Raw genomic sequence first — 26,934 nt, forward strand, 5'->3', positions numbered from 1 at the left:
AGTGCCATGAGAACTGGAGAAGTCTCAATGTGCATAGACCAGGATTTTAGTTCCCCAGATATTTACCGTTCCAGAGCCTGAAAAATGCTAGGACCTTATTTTGCTCTCAGTGCAATCCGGGTGAGTCCATCACATTACACTGATGCAAAGGAAGTTTGAATAAAACGTTGCAGAGTCTACTTTTGGAAATATTACTTAACATTGGCTCATTTTAAAAGCTGACTTTTGAGTGAGTTATAAAATGCTTCCTTTATTCTGCAGTACTAGAATTTAAGCCCTTAAATCTTCCCTCTATGAAAGCAGATTGTCAAAAGTTCTGACAAACCTAAAACCACGGGACTGCAGTACTCAGCAGCAGCACCACGACACTATTGCAACTGTTGGAAATGAAGTTCACTTGCATTGCGGTCTAGCAACTCCGTCCAACTAGACAGGACAAGTACAGCCCTCAACTGGAAGGAAGACAAAGATGTCAGCATTCAAATAATCGTTTTGTGCAATGAAGTCATTGCAATTTTTGTTCCTGCAGTCAGAAGGTAAGTCAGGTATTATATAAAAGTTAGTGTCAGGTTTCTCTAGGAAAAAGCCTTGCATGGATTTCTACGAACGCGTTTTCTCACCCAAGCAAAATTCAGCTCTACAAATGTCACTACACTACAGCAGGTCAGTTTAAAGAAACTCTGGATACAACAACGCTTCTGAGCCTCTGCCCCTTCACGCTGGTGCTGGGGAGTGCCAACATACTTTCTTTCAAAGCCCAACTTCTGAGCAAGGCTGCCTGAAGCTGGCAGACAACGCCACGCGCTGTGCTCCAGAACTGCTTTAGAGAGAGCGTTCAACTTGACCAAAGCACCTCTGAAGAAAAGATTCTTCACTTTCTAGAGAACCGGGCAGAACTCTGGAAGCAGTCCTCTCTCAGCTGAGGTCTTGCTGTAACACTACAGTTATGGTGAAAAACAGAAGAGCATTCACGTTAACTGGCAGTACCACTGAACCAAATCCATTTTCAATTCGAGGTGGTGCAGCTGCACGCAGCTCCAGGCTTTAAGCTCATCACTCCAGCACTTGTCCTGACATTGTGCAAGAGAAGCAAGTGACAGACTGTCAGTTCAGAGTTTGACTTTGCATTTTCTTGCTTCTTTGGACTAGTAAATTACTTCTATTTGAAAACTACTTGACTAGTTTAACATATTTGTACAGTTCTTGTAAACATTATGAGAACACACTGCTGCACGCACACAGTAACCATTTTCAATTAATAACCTGAATATTACGTTGCATTTCTTCAAAGCTAAAAAGAGCTCATCCACGTTACGGATCAGTAACACAAAAATCAAACAAAGATTTTAAAACCAAGAAAATCAAGTTTAGCACAGATATTAAATGTTCAAGTAGATTAATTAAAAAACATACGGTGGAAAAATTCAGCCCAGAGCAAATTCAACATTCCCTTAAAGAGGACAATTCATGGAGTGGAAACACAAAGCCCTTAATTCTAGCTGCATCACAGGGAATTCTCACATAAGCTGCTCTTTTAAATCCAAAGAAGCATTTCTCTCTGATACAAAATTTTTAAGCTCACACATTATCGATTAAGTTAATGCCCAAGTGTACCGTTCTGGTAGAACCATGGCAAAAAAAAAAAAAAAAAAAGACAGCTGTCAGGTAAAATGCAATTGTATGAAGTTTGACCGAATCTTGGCAACATTTTCAGAAGATTAAGATAACTTACAAGTTACTACAAACCCTAGACATGCTGCCATATCGCACTTTGGAGCCAACCAAAACAAAACTGGAGATTACTTCACCCTCTCACACGGCAAGTTTCCAGGAGGACTTCAGGGAAATCCTCTCTGCTGAGGAGCAGGAACAGTCTGAAAGTACGGGCCAGCATGGAGGGACCAAAAGATTCAAAGCTTTATTTTTTTTTTTAATAAAGTTAACAGTAAAACAAAATTCACAAGCCTTCCCCTCCCCGAGCTGGTTTCCTCTTCACACACAAAAGCACACAAAACAGAGGTCTCCAACCGAGAAAAATGAAACTGCTCTAAGTACAATGAGACATGATGAAGGAAGGAGTCTAAAGTATGTCCGTATTCAAGGCTAAAATAAGCAGATCAGGTATGTGTGTTTGTTTGTTTTTAGCCAAACTGGAAAAAGAAATTTCCAGGCCCAGAAGCTGAAAAAGAAAATGGAAGATATTAGCACTTTCAAAGTTCAAAGGCGATGTGGTTAAATACCATTTTGCAATAGCTGGATGCCAGGCCAGCACTTAACTCAAGCAAAACCATTTGGACAAGTGGGAGAGATCTGAGCTATGCATTTCCAGCAGCTAAAATCCAGCAGGTAAGAGTGGATTACTGGTAATATAGGGAAAGGAGGCCTGGAGACAAATTTACAAGGATGAAGGTAAATGGGACACAAACCATGCAAGACTTCCCAAAATTCGCTTAACAAAAGACATTATGGAACACGAAATTCCCTAAGGGGTATATCGACACTAGGTAAGTGCTGAGACCTTGCTCAGTGCTGTATAAAACCATCTTACTCTGCCATGTGTGAAGAAAGCCTGACCGCATTTGAGGTTTGAAGGGACATGAGCAACAGCTCCTTCACTGCCTCCAGTCACCTCAAAACGTCTGCATCAAGCTTGGGGAAACTCGGCTGTCCTGTCAAGCGATTTGTGTACTTACCACTTCCAACACCAACAGTAGGACACTTCCACCTACCTTCAAAACTGAAGCCACCTGGCCCACCAAAGAAGGCCTTAAAGATATTATTTGCATCGAAATCTATAGGGAAGAAAAGGAAGTCGTAAGATGAAGTAAAACAGATAGTTACAGTTTTCAGTTTAGAAATTGCTTCTTAATTGAAGGCCCATAAAGCATTTTAAAATGGACAAAAAGCTATAAGCAAATAGCTTGCTTTGTCCACTATCATGTAGCAGCAGAGAACAGCGCTATACTGTACTACAGCAGAGTAACAGGCTACTGCCAGTGGCAGAAAACGGGTAAAAGCAACAGCTGTGAGACAGTTCTAGTCACGGGAGCAACCTAAGAATTTTGGATAAGCAACATTTTGGGGCCCACAGCCTTTCTGTGATGTGATTTTATACCTCTTACAAAAGACAGAAGCTTCTGCATAATGGTACCTACTACCTAACAGCTCAGTCAAGGATAATCTGGATTATATGGTGCCTACTATCTGCAACTTCAAACAGTCATTGAGTATCTGCCATTCAAATACTTCTGCAGACCAAACCAAGCCACTTCACAGGATTATTACAATTGAGAGGTCAAGAACTGTCTGGCTGCTTTAGAGAAGAAGGCAGACTAAACGGTCTAATCTTTTTAAAGGCTGCCACTATAGAATACCATAAACACTTACCACCCATGTTCAATCCATCCTCTTCTAGATCTTGTCCACTATCATAGCGGGCCTTCTTCTTGGGATCTGACAGGATGGTAAAGGCTTCACCAACCTCCTTAAATTTCTTCTCCTCTTCCTTCTGTACTTCTGCACTTGCCCCACTGTGTCGGTCTAGTGACATAAAAAGAAGCAGGAAAGAAGCTTTGAGTTTCTAGTGTAAATGGAAAATACCACACATTTCTAGTTACTATCACAGATGTATTTTAGATTTCTGGAGTCAGAAATGGTATTTGTCCAAAAATTCCCTCTCCTATTTATGCCTGGCTGTAAGTGATGGTTGTGGGGAGAGCAGACATGCATGGGGCAGAGGGATGAAAGCAACAATACATGCTCAAAGACAGCCTGTTTCTGGATACCTGGATGATGCATTAGTGCTCTTTTCCTGTAAGCCTTCTTGATCTCATCTTCAGAGGCATTTTTGTCAACCCCAAGGATTTTATAGTAGTCTTTCCGTTTGCTCTTTTTCAGTTCCACCTGTGCATTCTTTAGAAGTTGCTTGTGTTCTAGAAAGAAGTGCAATGCCAAAGGAAAGCAGCTTTAGTGTCCGGCAGTTTTCTGCTTTAAAAAAGGCTGACAGACCAACATGTTGAGGTGACCTGGGCTGAAGTATTCAAGTGCCACAAGGAACCAACCCCCTTGGATTTATAGCCAGGTAGCTAATTAAAGCCTAACTACATTTAATACCGTTTCCAAATGTAGGTAAACATCCCAGTGCTATTGAACCCCTATTTGTTACACACTGAACCACAAGGACTAAGGCTACTCTGTCCACTTCATTTCAGGCTACGAGAAAAGCAAGATGACTGTTAAGAATAAGAACCATAACTAGATATTCTGAATCTAACATGTTACAGAATATACACATACATATACAGAAGAATGCTCATATGCTTACCTTTTGTTTTTTCTGTCTGATATACTTTTTCATAGTCTCTTACAGCATCTTCATATTGCTCTGTGTCCATGTAACTGTGGAAAGAAACAACGGTTGACAAGGTGTACTTCACGGAAAATATCAAAAAGAGGGTGCAGGTACAAGCTTTCTGGATGGATATGAATTAAGGAAAACGTGCACTGGGCTTCAGGAAGAGCAATCATTAGAGAGACCCACAAAGCGTGACTGCTACACTGAATAGAAGCCTAAGCACCCGCAGTTTATGGGCAGTTCTGGCACAGGAGCCTGTTCTTTGGGCTCCAAGCTGAGACCGCAATCTCATTTGGCAGCACAAGTTCTACTTTAAAGATCTGATAATTACTTCATCCAACAGCAGGAACTAATACCAGCCAGTAACGTTTCAAGGAAGCTAGTGCAGCTGTACGCTAGCAGCCCTGTTTAGAAGTGACGATCCTGGCACCTCGGAGAGGGATGTGTGCCTGCCTGTTGGCATTTCAGCCCTGCTCATGTCCTATTGTATCACAACTACTTACTGTAATTTAGCAATTACTGAGATGGAACTTAAGAAAAACACTAAAGGATGTAAATTAAAATGTATGCACAACAGGAAGGCTGCAGTAATGGTTTTGGTTCACCTATAGGCCAGGCAGCTTGCTCACAAACTAGGGAACCAACGGTATTGAGCAAAGGAGCAAATAAATGTGCAGTCAGAACAGAGCTTGATGACTTCTCTGGCTGGTGCCAAGTTACAAGACATATAGATCCAAACATCCTTTGTACAACTCTCTCAGCCTCACTGTACTACATTGCAGTATTATCTGCAGCAGAAATATGTACAGCCTCAGCTGATTTCCCTTATAGGGGAAACAGGCCATCCCATTTCAAAATCCAGGGCGTTGGAAGCATGAAGCAGCTCTGCACAGATAAGATCTATTACTCCCAGCAACCTTTCTGAAACAGCTTAGAAGAGACGGGTTCTCTGGGAGAAAACAACATCCTATATTAGTCTTAAAAAAAAAAAAAAGGCAAGTCAAGCTTGAGAACAAATCTTGCCTGAACACAACAACAAACAGGCAGACCCAGACCCACGCAGGCAGGATAGACTACATACTTTCTTGTCTTCTCGGCGCCACAAGGAAGAGAAACAAATTCAAGGACTCTTAAGACAGAACTTTTTATTCATTTAAGCTTCAGATTTGTTACCCTGTCACTCAGTGCTGTAGGGAAGAGGTTCCTACCCACAAACCAGCTCAGCATGTCCATGATAAACATCTACTTACCATTGTGCTCTCCTCAAGTATGCTTTGATATATGTGTCATCCAGTTTTACTGCATTCGTGCAGTCATCTATTGCTTCTTCAAGTTTCCTAAGCTACAAAGTCAGACAGAAGTTAAGTGAATCCCAATCAGAAAAAAAATCTGCTAATCAGCATTGTGATTTTAGGCGAATGGAAGTTGTACAGAATTTTGAAAAAGTCTCACTGTTTTTGTGGATCTACATCTATGACATTTTTTCCAAGTCCCCAAATGCACAGAGCTTTTTCTTCTGTAAGGAAAAACTAGAAGCTTGGCTAGTGAAGTGGTACAACTACATGGTGCTTCTCTACAAAATGCACTTGGAAACAAGGGGCTTGCTTAGAATGATCTGAAGAACAAGGTATCCTGGATTGAAACACAATAACTTAGAATTATTAAAAGTGATCGTTTTCAGACACAAACAGCCACATAAAGTGTCCATTAAAGCTGCCCTCTGACTTATTCCATTTCCTCGGTTTTGAAAACAGCCTGTCTCTTGACCAAGTATGGGTGCTGAAAAGCCCCACTGATAGAAGAGGCACATCAGCACAGAGACAGCTGAGGAGGAAACATGCCTAGAGGAAATGCATGATGGAAATCTGAAGCACTGTCAAACAAATGCTTCGCTGGAGAGTGCATTACCAAAATACAACAGCAACTCCAACAAAGGTGTAAAATTTTAAGTTACGTCAGATTGTTTTAGATCAAAAAATAAAGCAAGACACGATCTACAAAAAAAATCCTCATTACCAGGGAGGAAACAAATAAGGATGCCTTTACGCTGATTAAGATAAGGCCACACTACATTCCTCCTCTCCCTCCCACTCTGTGCAGCCCAAGTATTTGAGTTTTGTTTCTTTAGGAGTCAACTTCTTTGGCTGTTTGGAACAGATCCAATTGTTGTGCAAGCACAAAAACCTGAAATATTGCCTACAGCACTAAAGGATCCAGCTGCCCCGGGAGCCAGAGAAGCATATGCTTTCCAAAAGAAGTGATCTGGTATTTATAAACTACATGGTGAGGAATACAACCCAAGATGAAACATTACCTGCCAGGTGACCATTTCTTACCTTTGAATTAACTGTCCCCCGGTTGCAGTAGAGTTTGGCATTTGTTTTTATGTTATTTGGATCTATTCCTAGTGCTTCTGTATACAGTTCATATGCTAGTTTGTAGTTTCCTTCTTTAAACGCTTTATTCCCATCTTCTTTCTTTGCTTTAAGTGCTTTGGCATTCTGAAAGAAAATACATCCTGGATAAGGACAGTAGGTCAGTGGTTCAGGGGTACAAAACACCTTATTTTGCTGGGTAAGGGTCCTCAAACATAACTGTTCGAATTTGGTTTCAGACAACATTGCAGGATACAGAAGTCACAGACTTGCTAGAGCAGCTGAAACGAGATGTGAGCATTTTACTTTTCCCCAAGGAAAGGCGTTGAGGAAGAGCCAGTGCCAGTTACAGGCGTTCTCTACATGAACAAAGTTGCCTAATGTTTAAGATGAGAACATGCCAGTGAAGTAATTTATGTATTTAAAAACAATAGGAGCAGGACCTCACCTTTTGAGAGCTTATACAACTAAATAAATCTTTCAAAAGTTGGTTAAAGAAATACAACAGAGTAGAAAGGAGGAAAGGAACATCCTGAAAGAAACAGTGTTTAAATACAGGTCAGCCTATAGGCACTAAATTAAATCTGTGTCAGAAGAACTGAGAGACCTAGCTTTATTGCCCCTTGATCAGATATAGGAGCAAAACAGAATGAAAGGAAGGCAGTCTTCAGAGAATCACAGTATCACAGCCTTCTGAGAAAGAGCTTCCAGCAGCTCACAGTTATACCTAAAGCAGCCCCTTCGGGAAGGACTTGACTCACTACTTGCTACTGGAGATCTGGGGAATGATAATCTTGAGGTATGGAGAAGGGATTGCTTCAGCAGAAGCGTTTGATTTAAAGAAGCGAAATATGTTAATTTTGCAGTCCCAACCTCAATGCTCACAACTTACACGGCAGGCAAGACACGCTTTCTCATGATCAGGAGCCATTCTGAGTGCCTGGACAAAGAACTGCACTGCCTTCTCGATACAGTCCTCATAATAAAGGCAGAGACCACGGACATACAGAGCGTCTGCATTTGTAGAGTCCATTCGTAAGATGTCACTGTAAAAAACAAACATGTTAAAAAAAAGTCACCCTATTGCAGTTTTCTTCTCATCTCCAAAGCATTCCTCCTCTGCTGAGATATTTAATTATTTTATCAAGTCTGTGGCAGGGTTATTAACTGAGCCTAAGTACAGTTTCCCAGTACAATTAACCAAAAAGGGGATAAACTCATGCAAACTTCCCCATCACCATTTGCATTAAGGGCTTTTTTTTTTTTTTAATATATATATCCCTCATTCATTTCAGGTGGTGAAATAGTATTAGGCAGGACATACCACCAGCTGTTACACAAATTCTAGATTTTAAAGATGCTCACCTTGCTACAGACTGTGCTTCTGGGTAGCGACCCAGTAGTGCTAAACATTCGGCCTTGAGGATTTTGAATCGGTGACAAGCAGGAGCAAACTCCAAAGCACGATCCATGCAAAATACAACCTGATGTGAGAAAAACATGAATGTGAACAAAGCAAAGATCCAAAGGCTTAGTTTGAAAGATTGCCCCATTGCCACACTTGAGATTCCATATTTGTCTTTGAACGGGAAAATAAGTGTGCAGACAACTCTTCTGCTGGATGTATGTACTTCATTAGAAAGTCTTCCTTATGAGCATTTTTGTTTTTTTAAGGGCTTTGTGTTTAAAGGTCTGTGGCCCCTGTTGTGTTACTACAACACAGCACTACACAGAAGATTCAAGGAACACCTGTGCAAGTTCCATCCATTTAACCCTTCTGAAATTGTAGGCCCCAAAGAAGAAGCCAAGGAAGACAATTCTGCCCCTGTTTTCTGCATTAGAAAGACATGTGGGCGGGACAGAAATTCAATAGATTGAGACAGTTTGGACTGGACAGAACACAAAAAAGTACAGTGCAGGGCCTGATCTTACATTGGTCTGACTGCAATGGGCAGGGTGATCTAATGGGTCTTTTCCATCTCTGCCTCTCTGGTGGGGACATCTGCATGAGAACAGGGTCATTGTTTCACCAAGGTTCATCTGCCTTCCCGGCCCGTGACATCACGATGGCCCGCTGTGGGAAGCACTGTGCTCCAGACTGAGAAGCCAAAGGCTTCTGGGTGAGGAAGAGCAAGAGCAGCTCCAGAAACAAAGATCACATTTCATGTAAGCCTTCCCAGTGAAGTGAGACAGTAGAATTAAATCATTAAATGCAGTTAGTGACAAAACCTGTATCAAATACTTCATGGTTCCACTCACCCTACAAAGCAAGCAGTAATAGAGGATATTCAGCCTGAGCTGGTCACCCTCTTCACTTTTCATTTGTTCAGTGCTATGAGACCATGAGCTCTGTCATTTTCACAAATTCATGGCCCTGCTTCAGTAGCAAAAGTATGTTGTACAGCACCTCCCATCAGGACGCAGCTAGTACTAGGCAGAGGGATTAGACGTACATCTGGCTGAACTGGCCAGGTACGATATTTTCTTAATGCTCCACGAAACAATCAAGTCAATCTTACCTTTCTGAAATCCCGTTTCTCAAAATCCACTTCAGCTATTTTTTCATATTCTAGCACGGTACTGGCATTCTTTAGCTGAAAGACAGAAGAACACAGTAAGCCTTGCAGGACAGTCACTGGCCTGTAACACCACCAAGCACACAAGTGACCAATCCCTAAAGCGTCATCAGAGCAAAAACTACTACAGACCACAGAACAACAATGCAGATCCCAAGAATACTTTTGCCAGCATTATAATCAGTATGAAATCATAGGACCCAAGTGGTAGCCCAAGAAAATGTACACTTGTGAATGAGAAACAAAAGAGGTGGCAGCCTTGTACATGTTGCAGCACCCATTTCCGTGCTCTCTTATCATCATTCTTCCCCTGGTATGCTGGTGAAAGACTAGTTTTGTCTTTTCTTAACAGAAAAGCATGAAGGCTATCATGCACAAAAGTAAGCTATGCAACCTGTCGGTTTACTGAGAAACAGAAACTTCGACACCATCTAATTTTTTCATTACATCACCCAAACAGTCATTACTAACCATGCCCACGATTCCACCTTGCAAATTAGAAGCAAAAGTCTTGCCAGTTCAATCCATTTCCTTCGACAGCCCCATTTCCTGGGAGTATTTCAGTTTTCAGAACCTCTTACCTCTTGCTGTGCCTGAGTATTCTTATGATCCAGTTCTAAAACTCGTTGAAAGCAGCGGCTGGCAGCCATGGCATTCCCTAAGGAAAGATGGCACTTCCCTTCCCGTAGATGGCCCTGAGAAGACAGTTAAAAGGGAGTTGTAAGAGCTGCAATAGGAGGAAACAAGGGTATTCAGACGTGTACCACATATGAATTTTTCCACGTACCCTTACAAAGCTATCATCCAATCTGACAGACTGCTGAGCATCTCCCAGTGCTTCTCGGAATCTCCCCAGCATCATGAGGGTGGCAGCTCTGTTACCGTAATAACTGGCATTGTTGGGACAGGTATCTGGAGAAAATGTAAGAGCACTGAGTGTAATGTAAGCAGCATACTCAAAAGTCATTGTTGGATTCAAAATCCTTCCCAATTTATAACACCTGAGTGACCTACAATGGTGCATGATGGCTTAGAATTGCAAATCAAACTATTGCTCCTCAACTATACACAGGATTTAACTCGTATAGAGCAAAAGTTTGTGGAGTTTGGCCCGGCAGCACTGATGACCCTGCATTGGACAGAAAGCTGGATTGCTTCTTGCTAAAAATATCTTGGGTAGAGGACAAACAAACAAAAAAAGCTGCAAATGACCCACATTAGCACTAACCTGCATTACCAATCTGGTGAAGTTTTGCAAGGTAATTGCAAAAAGCTTCCATCCAGCATGTGCTGTTAGAAACCCTGCTGGTGTATTTGGAAATCAATAACCAGCTTTGACTTTTAGACACTATATTCAGCAAAGATTGTCATCATTACCAACTGCTCTCACCTATGGCTTTTGTGTAGTAGTTGTACGCCTCATTGTAATCTTTCTTGGCATAGTATGCGTTTCCTTGTTCCTTGAATGATTCTGCTTCTCTGAAAGGAAGTAAAACATAAGGGACAGAGCATCAGAACACGTTCTGACCACAACCAAGATCCTGATCCCCAAGCAATCTTGCTATAGCTCTTCAGTGCTCCAGAACACTTGTAGCTGGTTGCTGCAAGATTTACTCTGTACGCACTGTTCATGAGAAAAGAGCACACCACATCCTTCTGGTTCTCAGATAGTTCAGCACTTGACTAGGGCCATGAACAGGAACACGACCAACACAGCTGAGCATTACAGATGTGCACTAGCAGCCCAACCACACCTTTGGAAAATCCTTCTTCAGTCGCCTCTATAGCTGAGCAAAAATTTGGGTGGACATGGTTAACCAAGTAGCCTACTTGCCTAAGCGATGCATAACCTTAGTAGTCATCAAAGTCAATAAACTGAGTGTTGTCTTTCTAAAGTAGCCCCATACTTGAGAAGCAGGGCCAAGAACAATTTCTACATTCAAAAAAGAGCTAAATAGAGGAGAAATACGGCCACAAGTCTCAAGGAGAAGCTTGGCACTGCCTTGGCAACAGGTCCAGAAATAGTCCTCACACTCAAGAGCAAGCATTTGCAGAGATAGGACATTTAAAACACACAACATATGGTTTAAAGCTGCATCCCTTAAACTCTTGAAAGCACAGTTTCCCCTAATGGAAATTAAACTCTTCCTTATCTTCTACCTTCATTTTAGATAAGCAGTCTGAGAGCGAAATCGTACCATGGTGTTGTGATGTTTAATTCAGTTTTACTGAATCAAATTCAGTGATTTAATTCACTTGCTTCCCTCCTAGACTAACGTGTCAACACGAGACCGGCTCAAAAGCAGCCATCGCCATCTCCAAGACGCAGCAGTCGACACTCGCGTCGTGCCTTTGAGCCTTCACTGCTGTAGCCAGAGCAACAGGCACTTTTTGTCCGCTGCCTGGAGCACTTGTACAAACAGAACTCTGTCCCCAAACATCAGGGCTAGGACTAGCTCAGGCTCCCTGCTCAATACCCCACCAGGGACGCAGCCAGCACATCTACGAGCCCCAGCCACTGGCTCCAACAGCCGAGCAGCCCAGCCGCAGAAGTCATCCGCGCGGGGAAACGCGTGCATGACGAGAAGTACAGTTGAAGCTGACCATCACAGGTCATCCTACTCCTCTTTGACAGACTGCCAGCTGATCTGAATATAGCCTTTGCTGAAGCGATGAAGCAGAGGCCAAGGAAACTAAAATAGCCGGGTGCACGGAGCGGAGCTGCACTTGCGGGCTCAACCATGAGTCGCTTCCAGGCTGTGCCGAAATGCTTCAGCATTTTCTTGAGGGAAGGATCCAGAAGAGAAGGTGTCTCTCTGCACCACTTATTGCGGCAAAGCTATTTACAGGGAAATCCAGGGTAAACAAATCCAAGACAAACCAGAGAACATGGGGACAGAGTGAAGAGTCGCAGGGCTTTTTATATACAGCTACTTTCATCCAATTCCAGAGCAAGCGCTAGCACATCAATTGCTTGAGAGCAATTCTGATGCCTGAGGAGCTTTATTTCGGTATCTGGCAGCACAACTCTAACAGCCAAAGGCCTGAATCGGAGCAAGTCTCCAGCCTAGCAGGCACTATAAACACAGACATAACCTTTACCTTTAAAATTCTAGGCTGACCTGTCACATATGGTATAACGTAAGTGATCCAGGTCTTTTTTTCTGTACCTCTTTACAAAATCCAAAATTAGGTGCAGCTTCGGGCAAGTTTCAGGACAGGACTTTGCCCAGAGGAAGCAAAGACTCATCTTTGATAAATGTTATCCTTAAGAAACCCAAGAGGACAGAAGTCGACTGTCTTCGCAGAAGGCTGTAGCTACAACGCATTCAGTGGAAAAGCAGTGAGGGTCTTACTGCGTACTGATGACATCCCATTTCTCTGCGCTATCGTGAGCGGCCTCTATCAGTACAGAAAATAAAGATTGGAAGGAAGACTGCATTTTAACAAGGTGCCAAAATCAAAGACCTGAGGGCGCTGAGCAGGTCTGATAAGAGTCCACCGCCGCTTTGCATTTCTATTTTGGAAGTACCTAGAGATCAGAGCGTCACGTGGGAAATGCAGTTATCTGCTGGGAGCTGCGCTCCCTACGAAGCTGCCAACCCAGTCTCCTCTCCAAAAGGGGGAACGCTGCCACGGCCCTGCAGCGACCGCAGGGCACGGCTCGGCAAAGGCAGCGCGGCACCAGCAACGCTCAGCGAGCCTACTAGGGAAAGAACAAAGGGAATTGTGTTGAAACAAGTTCACATGTTTTTAACCTCATTCAGGCTCGCCATTGGCCATTCCCACACAACCGCCTCATGCAAAGGGTTGTTTTCACAGAAACAGCACAGTTTTGCCAGCTGGCAGAACAATAGACACAGGGTGCTGCCACTGCGAGGGCCTCGGGGGCCGCAGCTCCGGTACGTGCCGTTGGCTTTCGTTTCGAAGTTTCGCTATCAATTACACTCCCAACACGGGCCAGACGCACCGCTCCGGTAACTCTGTTGATGTCAAACAACGGAAATGCAACGTAATCGTGCTGGCATGTTTAAATGCAGTAGGATGAGTAAGGAAGAGGGTGCCAAAGGAACGGGTCGGCGCGGGGCTCCGGCGGATCCTCTTGCCACGGCTCCCGAGGTCAGCAGCACAGCGCTGCGCAGAGGCTGGTAGAAGATGTGCTCGCTCGTCCGGATGGAGAAGTGGCATCCCTCCTGCTCCCCTGCCATACCCAAGGGAGGTGCTTACCTGGCAGCCCTGCTCTTCGCAGAAGCCGGCACGCTGGCGTACACCGAACAGCGGCTGCCAACACAGCCCCCTGCGGGCTGCTCCCAAGGTCTAGAAGCCATTAAGGGCTTGCTGGATGGATGTGTAGCATAATCGGTGGGACTCACGCTTTGTATGATCAAAAACGGGTCCAAACACAACCTTTTTTATTGACTATTACGTATCAAGCATTTCAAAATGCAGTGGAAGAAAATAATCAGCAATTCTGCGCTACCTTGGCAGTTAAGAAGTTTAACCAAAAGTCTTGTTTCTGTAATTACAAACGGGAAAGAAAATCACCGATCCCGTTTACGTACCTTCACTCAGAAGCTCCTTGTTGTATGGTCTAAAGAGAAGGATGAACGGTATTAACGGCAGAGCTCATCTCTCTGAGCCACTACGGTAACCTGCTTAGCCGACCAGCCCCTGATTCATAAGTCTTTCAGCAATTTTACCTGTCATGTCAGAAGGAAGCACTGTCTAATAGCTAGAGGGCTGGCTGCCAGAACACCCCGTCTGCCAACAAACTGCTGGGAAGAGTTGGGAAAGTGGGAGAAAGAAAACAGATACATAGCAAAACCAACTTTGACAAAGCACCAGCATTATGAAACGCTAGAGAAAACACGCGAATACAAGAAATACTGATTTCTACTCTTATTTTTTTGGTCTGTTTCCCTTTTATGCCTTTATTTTAGCACAGATTGATACACCAACAAGTCACAACACCTCATCTACCAGCGGCAGAAAGGAAATATGCAAATATTTCTATTGCTCACATAGCTTAAAGCTTAATGATGAAAAAAAAAATTCCTCCGCAGCACAAAGACAAAGCCAGTTGCTGGAAATGCAAGCCTTGTGGTCTGAGATCCTAGACACAGAAGAGAAGCATCTCGCCCCAGTTGCGCTCCACTGACATAGAAAGCACACAGAAAACAGTTCTTGTTTACCACTTGCTATAACAAGAAAAAAATGCAGATCTCCTGATATCACTGGTAATTGTTCCAATCCAAACAGATGCTGCAGCCTGAATGAGATCATTCTGCATCTCGCACTGATGTAGGCTGCATTCCCCACTTGCTACTTTTGAAACTGAAGAAGAATCGTGCTTTGCTAAAAATACGCCCCAGGCTGAATGGGTTGCTTTGTTCGGAGCGGGTCGCGTCTTCTCAGGGCCTCTCCACAACGAATGAAGAAGACAGGGAAGAGCCACCCCGAGGACCTCGGGAAGAAGCTCGTCTTTCATTGCTCGCGTGCACCAAGGGCTCCCAGGGAGGGAACTGTGTGGAGTAACTCTCCCCCCGCGAACCAGTCAATTTTTTTTTTTTTTCCCCTTTTATAACCTTTGTCCGATTCTTCCCCTGTCACCCTGGAAGACCTGCCATCAAGGCAGGCAGCAGCCACCCGATCCTGCTGCTCCTCTGGTGCGCCCAGAGGACAGAGGGTGCCACCACCACCCTCCTGCCCCTCGCCACGACGGCGCTCGCTGCCTGCCTGGTGGGAGAAGGAGCCGTCACAAGGCTCCCTCTATTCCCCATGCCCTCTGCTGAAAGCTCAGCCCCTGCTCGTTCCCAGAACAGCCGAGCTATGAGAAGCAGCCAGCCCGCGCACCAGCGACACAATCCCACACGTTTGCCTAACAACTTCTGCCTCCTCCTCAGAGCTCGCACACGCGGCCCCCACGCGAATGCCGATTGTGGCTTCCACCCCTCCTACTCCAGCTCAGAGGGAAGAACGCGCAGACCTACCTTGCAAGGCGCCTCGTTTTCCTAAACCATCAGGATCTGTAGAGGAAGCACCTCGCAGGTGTAGCTGTGCTGGCACAGACCCCGCTCCTACACGAATGCACAGGTACACGCACTCAAAGCCACGCTATCCAGCTAAAAATTCACCATTTCAGCAGGCAGCACACTTGGTACCTCTCAGCTCTCACAACCCTTACTCCTACTTCATCTCCTGCCTCCATTACAGAACAGTGACAAAAAAAAAGAGGATTTAAGGAACGCTACGAAATCCTGTTAGAAAACCTAGGTATCTCAAAGTCACTGGGGCGCTGTCCAAAACCAAGAAACCCAAAGAAATCCGGCTTTTAACTGGGCCAGCTTCTGCCCAGTGGACAACCACGAGGTGTCTTGAGCCTGGCAAATCTGTCAGGCCTCAATTTCCATGGGGATGCCCCAAGCCAAAAGGAAAACACCTGCCTTTGCCAAGCCATCCTTGCAGAGACTTCTTCCTTAATAGCACACGGTGCCTCCATCCCGCAGTTTCCTTGTTGAAATCCAGACGAGATTCTCAGCTGTCAGATATTACTCAGCTGCTTGGGTAAAATAAGTTTGGTGATCTCAATACAGTTTACAGCAGGCAGATGTCTAGAGCTTAAAATTAGCTGTCGTATTTGCCACTGGACATACTATACTCTCCCCTCCCTCCTCTCAGGGCTCAGAAGGGAAGCCAAACACTAAGTGGGCCACAGAGATGTTCAGACAACAAATACCTCTCCGCGTGCTTTTCCAGGTTAGGTTTTCTCTTTGCGACTGAGGATTTTGAGTGAGGGGAATGTATAATCTCATTAGTAGTGTTGGTGTTTTCTGTCTCTGGTGCATGAAGGAAGATTGCAGGGGCAAAACCAGGCCCCCAGATACAAAACACAAAATCACCTATAACATATCCTGTGATCACCTTCCAGGGCTGGACAGTCTCACGCTGACCCTACTGCAGCAGATACCAAAAGGGATATGGAGCAGAAAGCAAACGGTGCAATGCATTTCCCTGCACATCAGCACCCCCCATTGAGCAAGGAGTGGGTTTACTACCAGCTGCGACGGATCAATGAGAACGAAGACATTTACTCACAGCGTGTCCCAAACCAGGGAAATCTTGAGTCTGTGTGCGCTAATACCTGTGGAAAACTTGAGTCTGAACGTAATAACCCTGTATGGATATTCTACAGGCTCACCAACTGAAACACAAAATAGAAAGAGCTGCCTTGGGGCCTCAGGTCTTCCCACAAGAGTGGCCATGAGCAAAATCGCTAATACTCAATCCAAAAAAAGCCATGCTGTCCTCTACGCACACCCCAGAACGTTCCCAATACCCGAGGACAAACTCAGACGAGGAAGACCGAAAGCCACAAGAACTGAAATATGCCACAAGCAGAGAGCAGGAGCAAAGAAATGAGCCAATCCTCGCCCTGCAGCTGCGAGTGAAAACAGCCAGATGAGTCCTGAACTTTAATTACGCAGTTATGTAATGCACCTTGCTAGCAGAGCTCATTATTAACCTACTTCATACTAATGGCTCAATCATTTCTGGCAGGGTCACACCATAGCCTTCCTGAAAACCCACAGAAGGGTCTAGAACCAGCTAGAGACTGCTTTCTTCCACAAAGGCCTAAATGAAGGAAGCCAGGCAGCTGGAAGAATTACATGGCAAGACGACCGCATCTACAGCATCACCCTAAAAAAGACTGTTGAGATAAAGAAAGGCTTGAATTGCAAGTACTGAACATCTTTTTCAGGCTGTATGCAGCAACTACCTAATCCAGAGTATTCAAATACTCTGCAAATGTACGGGAGACTAACCATTGATGCGAGGAGCCTCTGCTGTTCCTCATATTATCCTAAGATCATAATTAGGCATTAGTAAAATAGGCTGGATTTACAGCCTGGGGAACTCAAGTGCCCATTTGCAAGCAGAACAGGAATACTGGAACAGACTATTCCATCGCTGAAGCTGATCCACAAACAGAGCCCCTCCAGCCAATTCATCCCCCAAAAGTCCTGGCAGCACTCCCTGTAAAAGCAGGCAAGTAAAGACATTATTCATGAGGAGCCTGACCAGGACGCAACCCATTTCACGTAAAATAGCAGTGGAAAGATTCGTGCTAATCATCTACACCTGACGACCTCCAGGCAACATCTGTTGAACTAACCAGTGACCCACATTTAGCCGAGGTCTGAAACCTTTTTGACTTCTGCACGATTTATTTTGTGTGGCAAATTTCACGTTCATTGTTGTATTAAGGTTAACTATGCTTTCCTGCTGAGGCATCAACATATCTGAAGTCTGCAGCAAAAGCACTGTAAAAGCAGCAGTCTGTACAGATCATTTCACAATATTTTCCAAATGATTTGAGATACCTCTTTTTAAGAGGCCTCTGCATCCTCCAACACTGAAGAAAGAGGAGAAAGATCCAGTCTTAAACATGGGCATCAGACAGAACCTAGAGCTGCCAGGAAGATGACAAGGAAATTATCCCTGGCAAAAGCCCAGCAACCCCCAACTCTCGGATCCCAAGCTCTCAGATCAGCCGGGCCAAGGGAAAAAACAGTTCCCGGGGGTTAGAAATCTTTACAATTTAGAAAGAAAAGTGACTTTTGGGGGGATGGACCAGTCCCTGACCGCACCACAACTCAGGCCCTGCCCACCAGCTGCTGCCCAGCAGAGGCACTAAGAGCACCACTATCTAGCAGATAAAATTAATACGGTTACATCAACCCGCTTTTATAAGGACCCTCACAATTTGTGTGGCTGCAAACAATAATTATCCTGTGACCACACTCTATTCCTGTCCCTTAAACAACTTGTGAGTGAGCCATTCAGCGTGTTTACAGCTGTTTCAGTGCATTACAATCATTCTGAAATACTCCCTGCTTTTGCCAATTTCATTATTTTAATTAAGCCACAGAGAACAGAATCACGCATTCAGACAAGGGTTAGTCCTTTAAGCAAAGTATCCGTACCGTGTCACGTTGTAATTCCTGAAGAGAAGTACAGAACATAGAAACCCTTGATGCTAACTTACAGCAAGTACGGGTTTTCATTTATGTTTGCTGTTTTCCGATAGAATCTAGCACAGTCACATCGTAAAGGCTGTATTAAACCAGATTCAAGAGTACGTCTGCGTGTGCCCACTAATGCTGAGCGCCTGTGCAGCCCTTACACAGCTCAAGATGCTTTACAAATGTTAGGCACCTAATTAAATCTCCAACTACTCTCCCTAATACAGCGACTATCACCCTAATTTACATTAGATCAATCGAGACAGAAGTTAAGCAACTTATGTAAGCCTGGAAGGGTCGCACAGAAAAGAGGCTAACGCACAGGAGATTCCTGACCCCAAGAAAAATCTGCTCTGACTAGCAAGCATGGCTGTTTAAAGCCTATACTTTCTGACCAAACAAAAAAGAGAATAACTGCCTGTAGAATGTCATCTACTCACACCTTATTTTATGTTATTAAAAGAGAAATGATATCCCAAAACAACAAGAGAGGAATCATTGGGAGAGCACCTACGGAAGCACAGGGGGACTGCATGGTAATAACCACGAACGGTGGTACTGGCCTTACCACGCCACGACAACCCAAGATGACCTAGACTGGCCCTGTTCTTCACGGCTGAAACTTCCTTCAGAGCAGGACAAGGACCAAACACTCATTTCCACGACTGCACTCCTGTGCCCATCACCTCTGCAATGAAAGTCAGGGAGGAGGAAGGAAGGGTAATGTTAGAGGTCGCTGAAAGAAGACGACAGCGCCTTCAGCATGACTTTTACATTTGGATGTTTTTAACATTTCAAACATCACGTTTAATTAGCCTGGGGGAACGAATCTCACACAATCAGGGCTTTCCCAACTTTACGGGCCATGCAATTTGTCGGTGTCCTATGCACAACACACAGGTGCCTCTTCAGCAACATTTAATTGAGCTCCTCAGAATGACATCACCAGGAAGCTCGCTCCCTCCCAGTGCTGCTCCCCAAGCCTTCAATTTCTGACAGTAAATAAGCAGAGCAAAACACCTCGGGCCATCAGTATTATTTCTGAAGATTGCATTCCTCAGAGGCCACTTTCAGTTTTGTTTCTCCTTATCAACTGCATAATTTTCTGGAACAATTGCCTCACCTTCCACAGAAGGAGCTCTCTCCTTCCCAGTTCCCCAGGAGATAACAGCCTGCCAGCTTTAAATGCTGCAGAACCAGCAGAGTTTCCTAGACGCTGGACTTTTCCCATTTCATCGCCTGCAGTGCCTGCAACGCTCAGCTGCTGGCAGGGACGAGATCGCTTGCTCTCGAGATGAAAACGTGCAGCCAGAAGAAAGGCCGGGATTCCTACCTGCCCCAGCCGACACCGCTCCCCTGGGCACGCTGAACCAGACCACTTCAGAAATAAACCAGCTACTGGAACTTTTAATAGTCACTTGGAGAGGCTCTTTAATCACATTAACCTTTTCAGAGCATGACACTGGCCTGCAACTGAGTCTTTTTTCCCCCTCCGTTATGTTCAGCAGACAAATACCACAAAAAGAGTTCAAACGCTTACAGGCCGAGGAAGTCAGGTACAATACAGCGCTAAGACAACCGATACAGAAGAAGCGAAGAGCGCTCAAAACTAAGAGTTTGAGACTGCCTCTTCCGCAGTTTAATCATTTCCTCCTCATCCTAGCGAAAGCTTTCTTTAGAAATTAACCAGCGTGGTCTCAAGACAGAAAGGATGTCACTGACATTGCAAGACACTCGAGCTCCAGTTGACTGAAGACAGGAGGACTGAAGACTTCGCTCCGGGAGGTGCAGAGAGAGAAAAAGCCTGGTATAGACGGGAATCCTGGTAGAGATGTGAATCCTGGTAGAGATGTGAACCCTGGTAGAGACGGAGGCCCTAGGAACTCGCACGGGATGTGCGGCCAAGAGCTCCCGAAATAAACCGGCACCTAGCAGCGCGCACGGCCCCTCGCCGCAGGTGGCACAGCACCGCTCTGGGATTACAGGCCACCACTGCAGAGCCCCGGCTCTCAGCAGCCAGCTCTTCTCTGGGGGACCGAGAAAGGGACGGGTGAAGGCGGCACAGCCCTCCGGAGGGGCACACCGCCCTGCTCAGCACCCGGGCTGCCCCCAAGCGCCCTGCTCAGCACCAGCCCGGGGCCCGCAGCCCACACCGGCCCGGTGGAGGAGACCAGCGGGGCCCGGGGCACCCAGGACCCGCATGGAAAAGCCCAACACGGAGCCTGCACCCCCCACACACACCCAGAGCAACCCCGCTCCCCACCCCAGCTCCCCACCTTCCTCCTCCTCCTCCCGCCCCACACCGGCTGCCCCCAACCCACGGAGCCCCGCAGCCGGGCTCCCCCCGACGCTTCCCAGGGGAAGACCCGCGGCCTCCCTCGCCATCCCGGGGTGGGTGTGGGGGGGGAGCAGCGGCCGCACCTCCGCGCCTCCTCCTCGCTCTCGGGCTCGCCGGGTCCCTCGGGCGCCGCCATGATCACATCGCACTCCGCCGCCGCCATCTTACCGCCGGGCCGGGCTACGGGGGGGGGGAGGTGGGGGGGAGGACGGTCGGCGGGGCGAGGGGCGGGAGCCTCGCCGGAACAGGCGGAGCTGCCGGCGGCAACGGCGGCTCCGCGAGGCCGCCCGGAGCCGGGAGAGAACCGGGATGAGGGGGGAACCCGGGGTGGGAGGGAACCGGGGGGTCCCGGGGTCTGGCAGTCATGGGAGGGGTCAGGACCGTAAGGCTCAGGCCCGGCCCGCGGTCCCGTGTCCGCCCCCCCGACGCCGTCAGCCCGCTGCGGGGCTCCGCAGGACCCGGGCTGCCCGTGGAGGGCGCTGTGGGCCGAGCCGAGCCGGGCTTGGCTTGGCCTGGCCTGGCCGCGCCTCTTCCGCCGCTGCCGCCGCTCGGGTGAGGCCCTGCCGGTTCCCCAGCTCCGGGCTTGCAGGGCCCGGGGCGCCCCCCGGGGCTGCCCCCCTTGGGGGTGAGGGGTGGGGGGGGGGTCGTGCGGCAGCGTTGTCGCCGGGTGTCGGCGGTGCCTGGCCAGGGAGAAGCCCCCTCAGGCCTCGCCGGCTGCTGTTTTGCAGGCGGCTCGCTTCGTCCGTGGCTCGGGAGCGGCGCTGAGGCGGCATGGGGAAGAGCTGCAAGGTGGTGGTGTGCGGCCAGGCCTCCGTGGGGAAAACGGCGATCCTGGAGCAGCTGCTGTACGGGAACCATGTGGTGGGTGAGTGTCGGGGGGGGGCTGAGAGGGGCGGCCCTGCGTGGATGTGGGGTGTGAGGCAGCCCGGTGCTGCCAGGAGCCCCAAATACGCAGCGTTGGGGTGGAGGAAAGGTGCAGTGTGCCACCCCAGACCACCCATCAGGACGATTCTTCAGGCTGTGTCACGGCCGGTGCCGTGTCCAGGGTCCCCACGTCACCCTGCCCACCTCTTGGCAGGCTCGGAGATGATCGAGACCCAGGAGGACATTTACGTGGGCTCCATCGAGACGGACCGCGGGGTGCGCGAGCAGGTGCGCTTCTACGACACGCGGGGCCTGCGGGACAACATGGAGCTTCCCAAGCATTGCTTCTCCTGCACAGACGGCTACGTGCTGGTCTATAGCACCGACAGCAAGGAGTCCTTCAAGCGGGTGGAGCTCCTCAAGAAGGAAATTGACAAGTCCAAAGACAAGAAGGAGGTGAGCACCTGCGATCTCCCCGAGGGAAAGGGGCTGCAGAGTGAGGTCTGCTCCCTTGTTCAGTGGTTCTTCCCCAGAGAGTCTCCTTTCCTCTGGCTTGTCACAAGGTGGTGATAGGGAGCCCTGTTCTGTAAGACCCTCGGTTGTAACTGGCTACTGTGCTGGGATGCTTTCAGGGGAGAGTATTTGCTCTGTCACTGTGATTGTTCCACAGCCAACAGGCAGAAGGGCTCTGTGCAGAAGCAGGTTTGTGTATCTCCTGCTGATGGTTGGGGAAAGGGGTTTGCTGCTTTGTCTTCATCAGTCTCAAGAGCGTTTACAGAGATCTCTCTTCTTGGCCTTCTAGACTGGACTCTTCTGCTAGCCACTACAGTGCTATGCATACAATCGCTCAGTGGGGCTGGTTTGAGATGTAGACCCAAACAGAAGGGGAATTAGCTGAAGGACATGGCCTGGCACTAAGGGTGTTGCCAAGCAGAGCCAGGCAGCGCTATTCAACCCTGCATTTGTTACCTACAGGGATTCTTCTCGCCCTTTTTTTGAACAGGTCACCATCGTGGTTTTGGGCAATAAGTGTGACTTGCAGGAGCAGCGCCGGGTAGACCATGACGCAGCCCAGCACTGGGCCAAGGGTGAGAAGGTGAAGCTGTGGGAGGTGTCCGTGGCTGACCGGCGTACGTTGATCGAGCCGTTCATCTACCTGGCCAGTAAGATGACACAGCCACAGAGCAAGTCTGCTTTTCCCCTGAGTCGCAAGAACAAGGGTGGCGGTTCTGTGGATGGCTGAGACTTGTCTTTCCCTTCCCTTCCATCACCACCTCCTCTCCCTCACCTCTTTCCTTCCCTTGCACGTACCTCCTGCTGAACCTGTGTGGTGTCGTGGAGCCTGCAGGAAGCCTCGTGGCACGAGGAACAGGCATCCCAGGGCCAGGGATGGTCTTTGAGGAGGAGAGAGGTGACCCATCTCCCTGCACTGGGACAAGCGCTCTTTCCACTGCCCAGGCCCTGCCACTGTTTGAGGTGCTACAGGAAAGCCAGGATTCGCTAAGTGACACTCCTCTGCTCTCAGGGCGCAGGCTGGCACCTGTGGGCTGCATGCTGCCTGAGGGGAGATGCAGCACAAGGCTGGCCAGCAGGTTGAGATCAGCTCTGCATCTGAGTGCAGGCAGGCCAGAGGAAATGATTCCCCCTTTCAAGAGCAACTCTGTCTTGTATTTACTGATCCTATATAAGAAGAGCCCCTTGTCCTCTCCCAGCTAGCTTTGTGGTGCTACAGCTGTGTCTCAGCAGATCGCCCCTTACCTGGCCATGCCCTCTGCTCCTCGATGTGTGGTAATAGTCAGTCCTTGGTCAAGAGGAGCCTCCTGTCCCAGTGAATGCACAGTGCAGAGCAGGTTGCCGTTCCTGAGGCAGGGTCAGACCTTGGCCCCATGTCTTATGGTGCCCACATTTTAAAACCGCAGCCCTCTTACTGAGCACAGCCTCAGTCCTGACCTGAGAGCTGCTGGGACTGTGCTTAATCTGCACACACAGGTGCTTTAGGGCTGTGGCAGCTCTCACTGCCCATCAGTCACAGTGGTGCCTCTCCTCTCAGAACCACCACAAGACAAAGGGAAGGTGTCCCAGTCCTGCCCAGCAACACGGTCCCTTTGGCTAGTCTGGATTTAGATTTAAGAAAAAAAAAAAAAAAGACGAGAAAGCCCTGGCTTGTTTATACTTGTTCCTTTTATTTACTGAATAACACAATAAAGCAATGAGATTCAATTATCAAAATATTTTCCTTTTTTTTTTTTTCCCCAACAGTTATAGTACATCAAAAAATATACAATGAACATTACAGGAGGGGTACTGGCCAAGTCCCTAGAGTCTGTTTATTCAATTTTTCTTTTTTTTTTTTTGAATCAAACTGTTCACATCACTCCAAGGTTATTTACAGAGGGACACGCATTACTGAGCGCTATGGACTATGCCCTACTACCTAGTACAGCATCTGCTAAGTCAAAGGCAGTAAATGCTTTGGATAGCACAGGAGCAGGGAGGGTTCTCTGGAGGCAGAGGGGATGCGACAGAGGGAGCATGTTCTTATGCAGCTTGTTGCAGTATTATTGTTATTTAGAAGGAATGGCTTTCAAGGGTTAAAGTGCCAAGTGTAGGAGTGTATCAGGACTCCACTGGTGGAGGGGGGGGTGACAGGAGCAGCCACTGCTGGCCCCAGCACAGGCTTTTTAGAACAAAATGCAGGGGAACAACCCACCGGTGTCCAGCGGCTCCTGCAGGCTGGAGCATGGCCGCGGCTGTCTGCTCCCCGTGCTCCCGAGGCTGGTGTGCGTGCAGGAGGGGATGCGCTGCCCTTTTCTGCTGCAGCCAGGGCTGAGAGGAGGCCTGGAGGAGAGCACAGTGAGATGGGTGGGGTGAGGGCTGAAGCTGGGGTGGCCACAGGCTTCGTGGCACCGAGATGCTGTTGGAGCCACGTCCCTCCTGCCCCAGCCAGCACAGGCTCCTATCCTGGGGGACGCGGGGTCAGCTATTGGTCCAGGACATGTGTGGGCTGCAGGACAATGTCCCTGTCAAAGCCACTGCTGGGAGCTTTCAGCCCTCAGCTGCTCTCCCAGCCATGAGTCCCACCACCCCCTCAAGAACTCATCTCTGCCCCCACCTTCCCATATACAATCTCATCTTCCTCTCTCCGGGTGCCCTCTTTTCCCTGGGGTGGAAGGCGATGCCCTGAGCAGATAAATCCGTACCCAGAGGCTCCTTTGCACTCCTGGCCTCTGTGGCAGGAGCAGAGCAGTGGCACTGCGGGTCAGTGCTGCCCATGGTGTGAGCAGACGTGTCCTCCAGACGCAGGAGCATGGCTCTGTGCCACCGGGACCCAGTGGCAGCTCCCTCCGTGCAGCGGTTCCTGCTGTTTCCCAAGGCTCCTGTCTGTGGAAGCAGAAGTGTTTCAGCCCCATGAGTTTCCTGGCAGCAGGTTCCTGTTTAATCTCATCCGAGACCTTGTCCTGAGCATTGGTGGAGCACACTGGGCAAAAAATCCTCCTGAAATCCACATTGCTTATGGCCAAGATAACAGATACGTGTGCTTGTGCGTGTGGATTCCCAGGTGTGCAAACCACCAGCCTCTTCCCAAAAGGCTGGGCAAGAACACGGGCCTCATCCTGGGACGCAGCAGAGGTCTCTGAACCAGCACCCAGGCTAAGGGACGGGAAGAGATGCCGGAGGACCCATCTGCACAGAGCTAAGCGTTGCTTTGTTTTCCTTCTCCTCCAAACACCACTCCCGGCTGTACAGACAGCATGAGCACCAAAGTAAAACGCGGACAGCAAAACACAATGAGCGAGCTGCTCCCATGGGATTGCATAGATCGGGGTGGGTTGTCACTCCAGCGTAAGGTTCGTTCGGGTTGCAACTTTTCCTGCAAGTTTTCTATTTACAGCAGCGCGCTGGGAACCCGGAGCGCTGTGGGTACAGTTTTCAGACCAGGCCCTCGCTGGGCCTTCTGAGCACAGTGAAAAGAGAGCATCCGAGGGAGAGCCCCACGCGTCAGCTGGCGGTGCCTGCTCCTTCATCCCTGATTGTCTGGGCTGCCGGGGACGCCTTCGTTTTGTGGAGTCGTCAGAAACTCCTTGGAAGCTCCTAATGGGGACGGGGCTGGACGGCGAACGACGATGTTACCTTTCACCGGAGAACCAAAAGTGCTTTGGGGACATTCACGCAGCCTCACAGCATCTCCCCTGAGGTAGGGGGCAGGGTTGTCCCCCCTGCGGGTGGGACGGAGGCGAACAGCTGGTGCTGAGCAGGCTGGATGGGGCTCAGGGCCATTCTCCAAGCTCAGGGTCACCTCCTTCCCACCTCGGGGAGCGCAAACCAGCTGGCCCAGCTCTCTGCTCCTTGCGGGGCTGGAGCAGAGCCCGTGTCCGACTGTGTGCCCAAATTCTGTGCTTCTTGGGTTGCCTGGGCGAAAGGCAATGTGCTTTCAGAGGGAGGGGGAGCAAGCCCTGGGCTTCGCCTATTGCTCTCTGAGTGAGGATGCGATCGCCGTGGCCAGCGCCCACCACGGCGGGGGCTCTTTGGTGTGGGACGGACGGGGCTGGCGGGGACTGGCAGGACAGAGGGGTGCTCCGTCCCCCCCGGACCAGCCAGCTCCTCTCCTCCCAGCCTGGTAACTGGGAGGTAAACAAGAAAAACAGCAGGGTCCTGGTGGCTCTGGCACTGTCACCTGCATCGCCCAGCCCTTGGGGGGGGACCCTGCTGAGCGCGGGGCTGGTGTGGGCAGGGGGAGCAGCGGGGACCGGCCGGACTCTGCCGGGGCATCTCGCTCCAACAGGAGCCAACTTGAAGCAAAAGGAGGAGAAGCCTGGGTTGATGTCTAACTACTACGGTTTCCCATCAGCCAGAAGAAGAGCAGCCTGTCTGGGCACCCTGCCCCGCGCAGCCCCCGTGGCGCAGCCGACGGACCCTCGGCGGGCGAGGGACTCTAGTAGGGCGCGAAGACGATGGGGCCCGGCGTGGTGCGGACGTGGGCCGGCGGCGTTCGGAAAAGGGCTGGTCCGAGGAGCGGGGCTTGGAAGAGGGTGGTGGCAGCGGCTGGTCTCAAGGCGAGGGGGCCGGGCATGGCGCACACGGCCGTGGTGAGCGGGCTGGGGAGGAAGCGGGTCGCCAGCGTTTTGGTGAGATGCTTCTGCAAAGCCAGCTTGGACTGCGGGGAGGGAGAAGGAGAGAGCGTGAGGCTGCACGCCGGATCGGACAAGCACCCCTGCGTCAGCCCCTGCAGTAAACGCGGCCCCCAGCCCACTGGGTTTTGGGCTGCCAACTCCCCACCGAGCTAGACCAGGAGGCTCATGTCTCTGCAAACGAGCTTTTGGGCTCGGTTTAGCTGAACCACACCACCCCTGCCAACCCCAAGCATCCAAACCCCACAACTGTCCCCTCCAGAAGCTGTGAAACA

The 26,934-nt window shown here is 48.7% G+C and overlaps 3 protein-coding genes across 5 annotated transcripts in view; 1 reads left to right on the top strand and 2 right to left on the bottom strand.

The window, feature by feature from the left end:
* Positions 1 to 1,893: 1,893 nt before the first annotated feature.
* Positions 1,894 to 20,904, bottom strand: DNAJC7 (DnaJ heat shock protein family (Hsp40) member C7). Its single transcript, XM_083809243.1, has 14 exons — positions 20,750 to 20,904; positions 10,696 to 10,784; positions 10,093 to 10,217; positions 9,887 to 10,000; positions 9,249 to 9,323; positions 8,095 to 8,213; positions 7,622 to 7,775; positions 6,691 to 6,855; positions 5,605 to 5,696; positions 4,325 to 4,398; positions 3,786 to 3,932; positions 3,388 to 3,540; positions 2,730 to 2,792; positions 1,894 to 2,179 (listed from the first exon to the last, which is right to left on the bottom strand). Exons 1-14 carry the CDS (start codon positions 20,827 to 20,829, stop codon positions 2,142 to 2,144), a joined length of 1,488 nt encoding a protein of 495 aa, XP_083665369.1. The 5' UTR covers positions 20,830 to 20,904; the 3' UTR covers positions 1,894 to 2,141.
* On the top strand, positions 20,881 to 23,759 carry NKIRAS2 (NFKB inhibitor interacting Ras like 2). 3 transcript variants are annotated; one of them, XM_083809248.1, is made up of 4 exons: positions 20,881 to 21,218; positions 21,395 to 21,531; positions 21,745 to 21,986; positions 22,534 to 23,759. In XM_083809248.1, the coding sequence occupies exons 2-4, from the start codon at positions 21,438 to 21,440 to the stop codon at positions 22,771 to 22,773; spliced, it is 576 nt and encodes a 191-aa protein (XP_083665374.1). In that variant the 5' UTR covers positions 20,881 to 21,218; positions 21,395 to 21,437; the 3' UTR covers positions 22,774 to 23,759. The 3 variants fall into 3 exon arrangements, with proteins under 3 accessions (XP_083665374.1, XP_083665376.1, XP_083665375.1); XM_083809250.1 differs by having other exon boundaries at positions 21,218 to 21,291; XM_083809249.1 differs by lacking the exon at positions 20,881 to 21,218 and having other exon boundaries at positions 21,302 to 21,531.
* ZNF385C (zinc finger protein 385C) overlaps positions 23,694 to 26,934 on the bottom strand; it is a 37,104-nt gene continuing 33,863 nt past the window's right edge. The window contains exon 8 of the mRNA XM_083809247.1: positions 23,694 to 26,685. Coding sequence (XP_083665373.1) covers positions 26,464 to 26,685 — 222 coding nt within the window. The 3' untranslated portion in view covers positions 23,694 to 26,463. The remainder of the gene's footprint in view (positions 26,686 to 26,934) is intronic.

Source organism: Anser anser (assembly GCF_964211835.1).
Source record: "Anser anser genome assembly, chromosome: 23".
NCBI lineage: Eukaryota > Metazoa > Chordata > Aves > Anseriformes > Anatidae > Anser > Anser anser.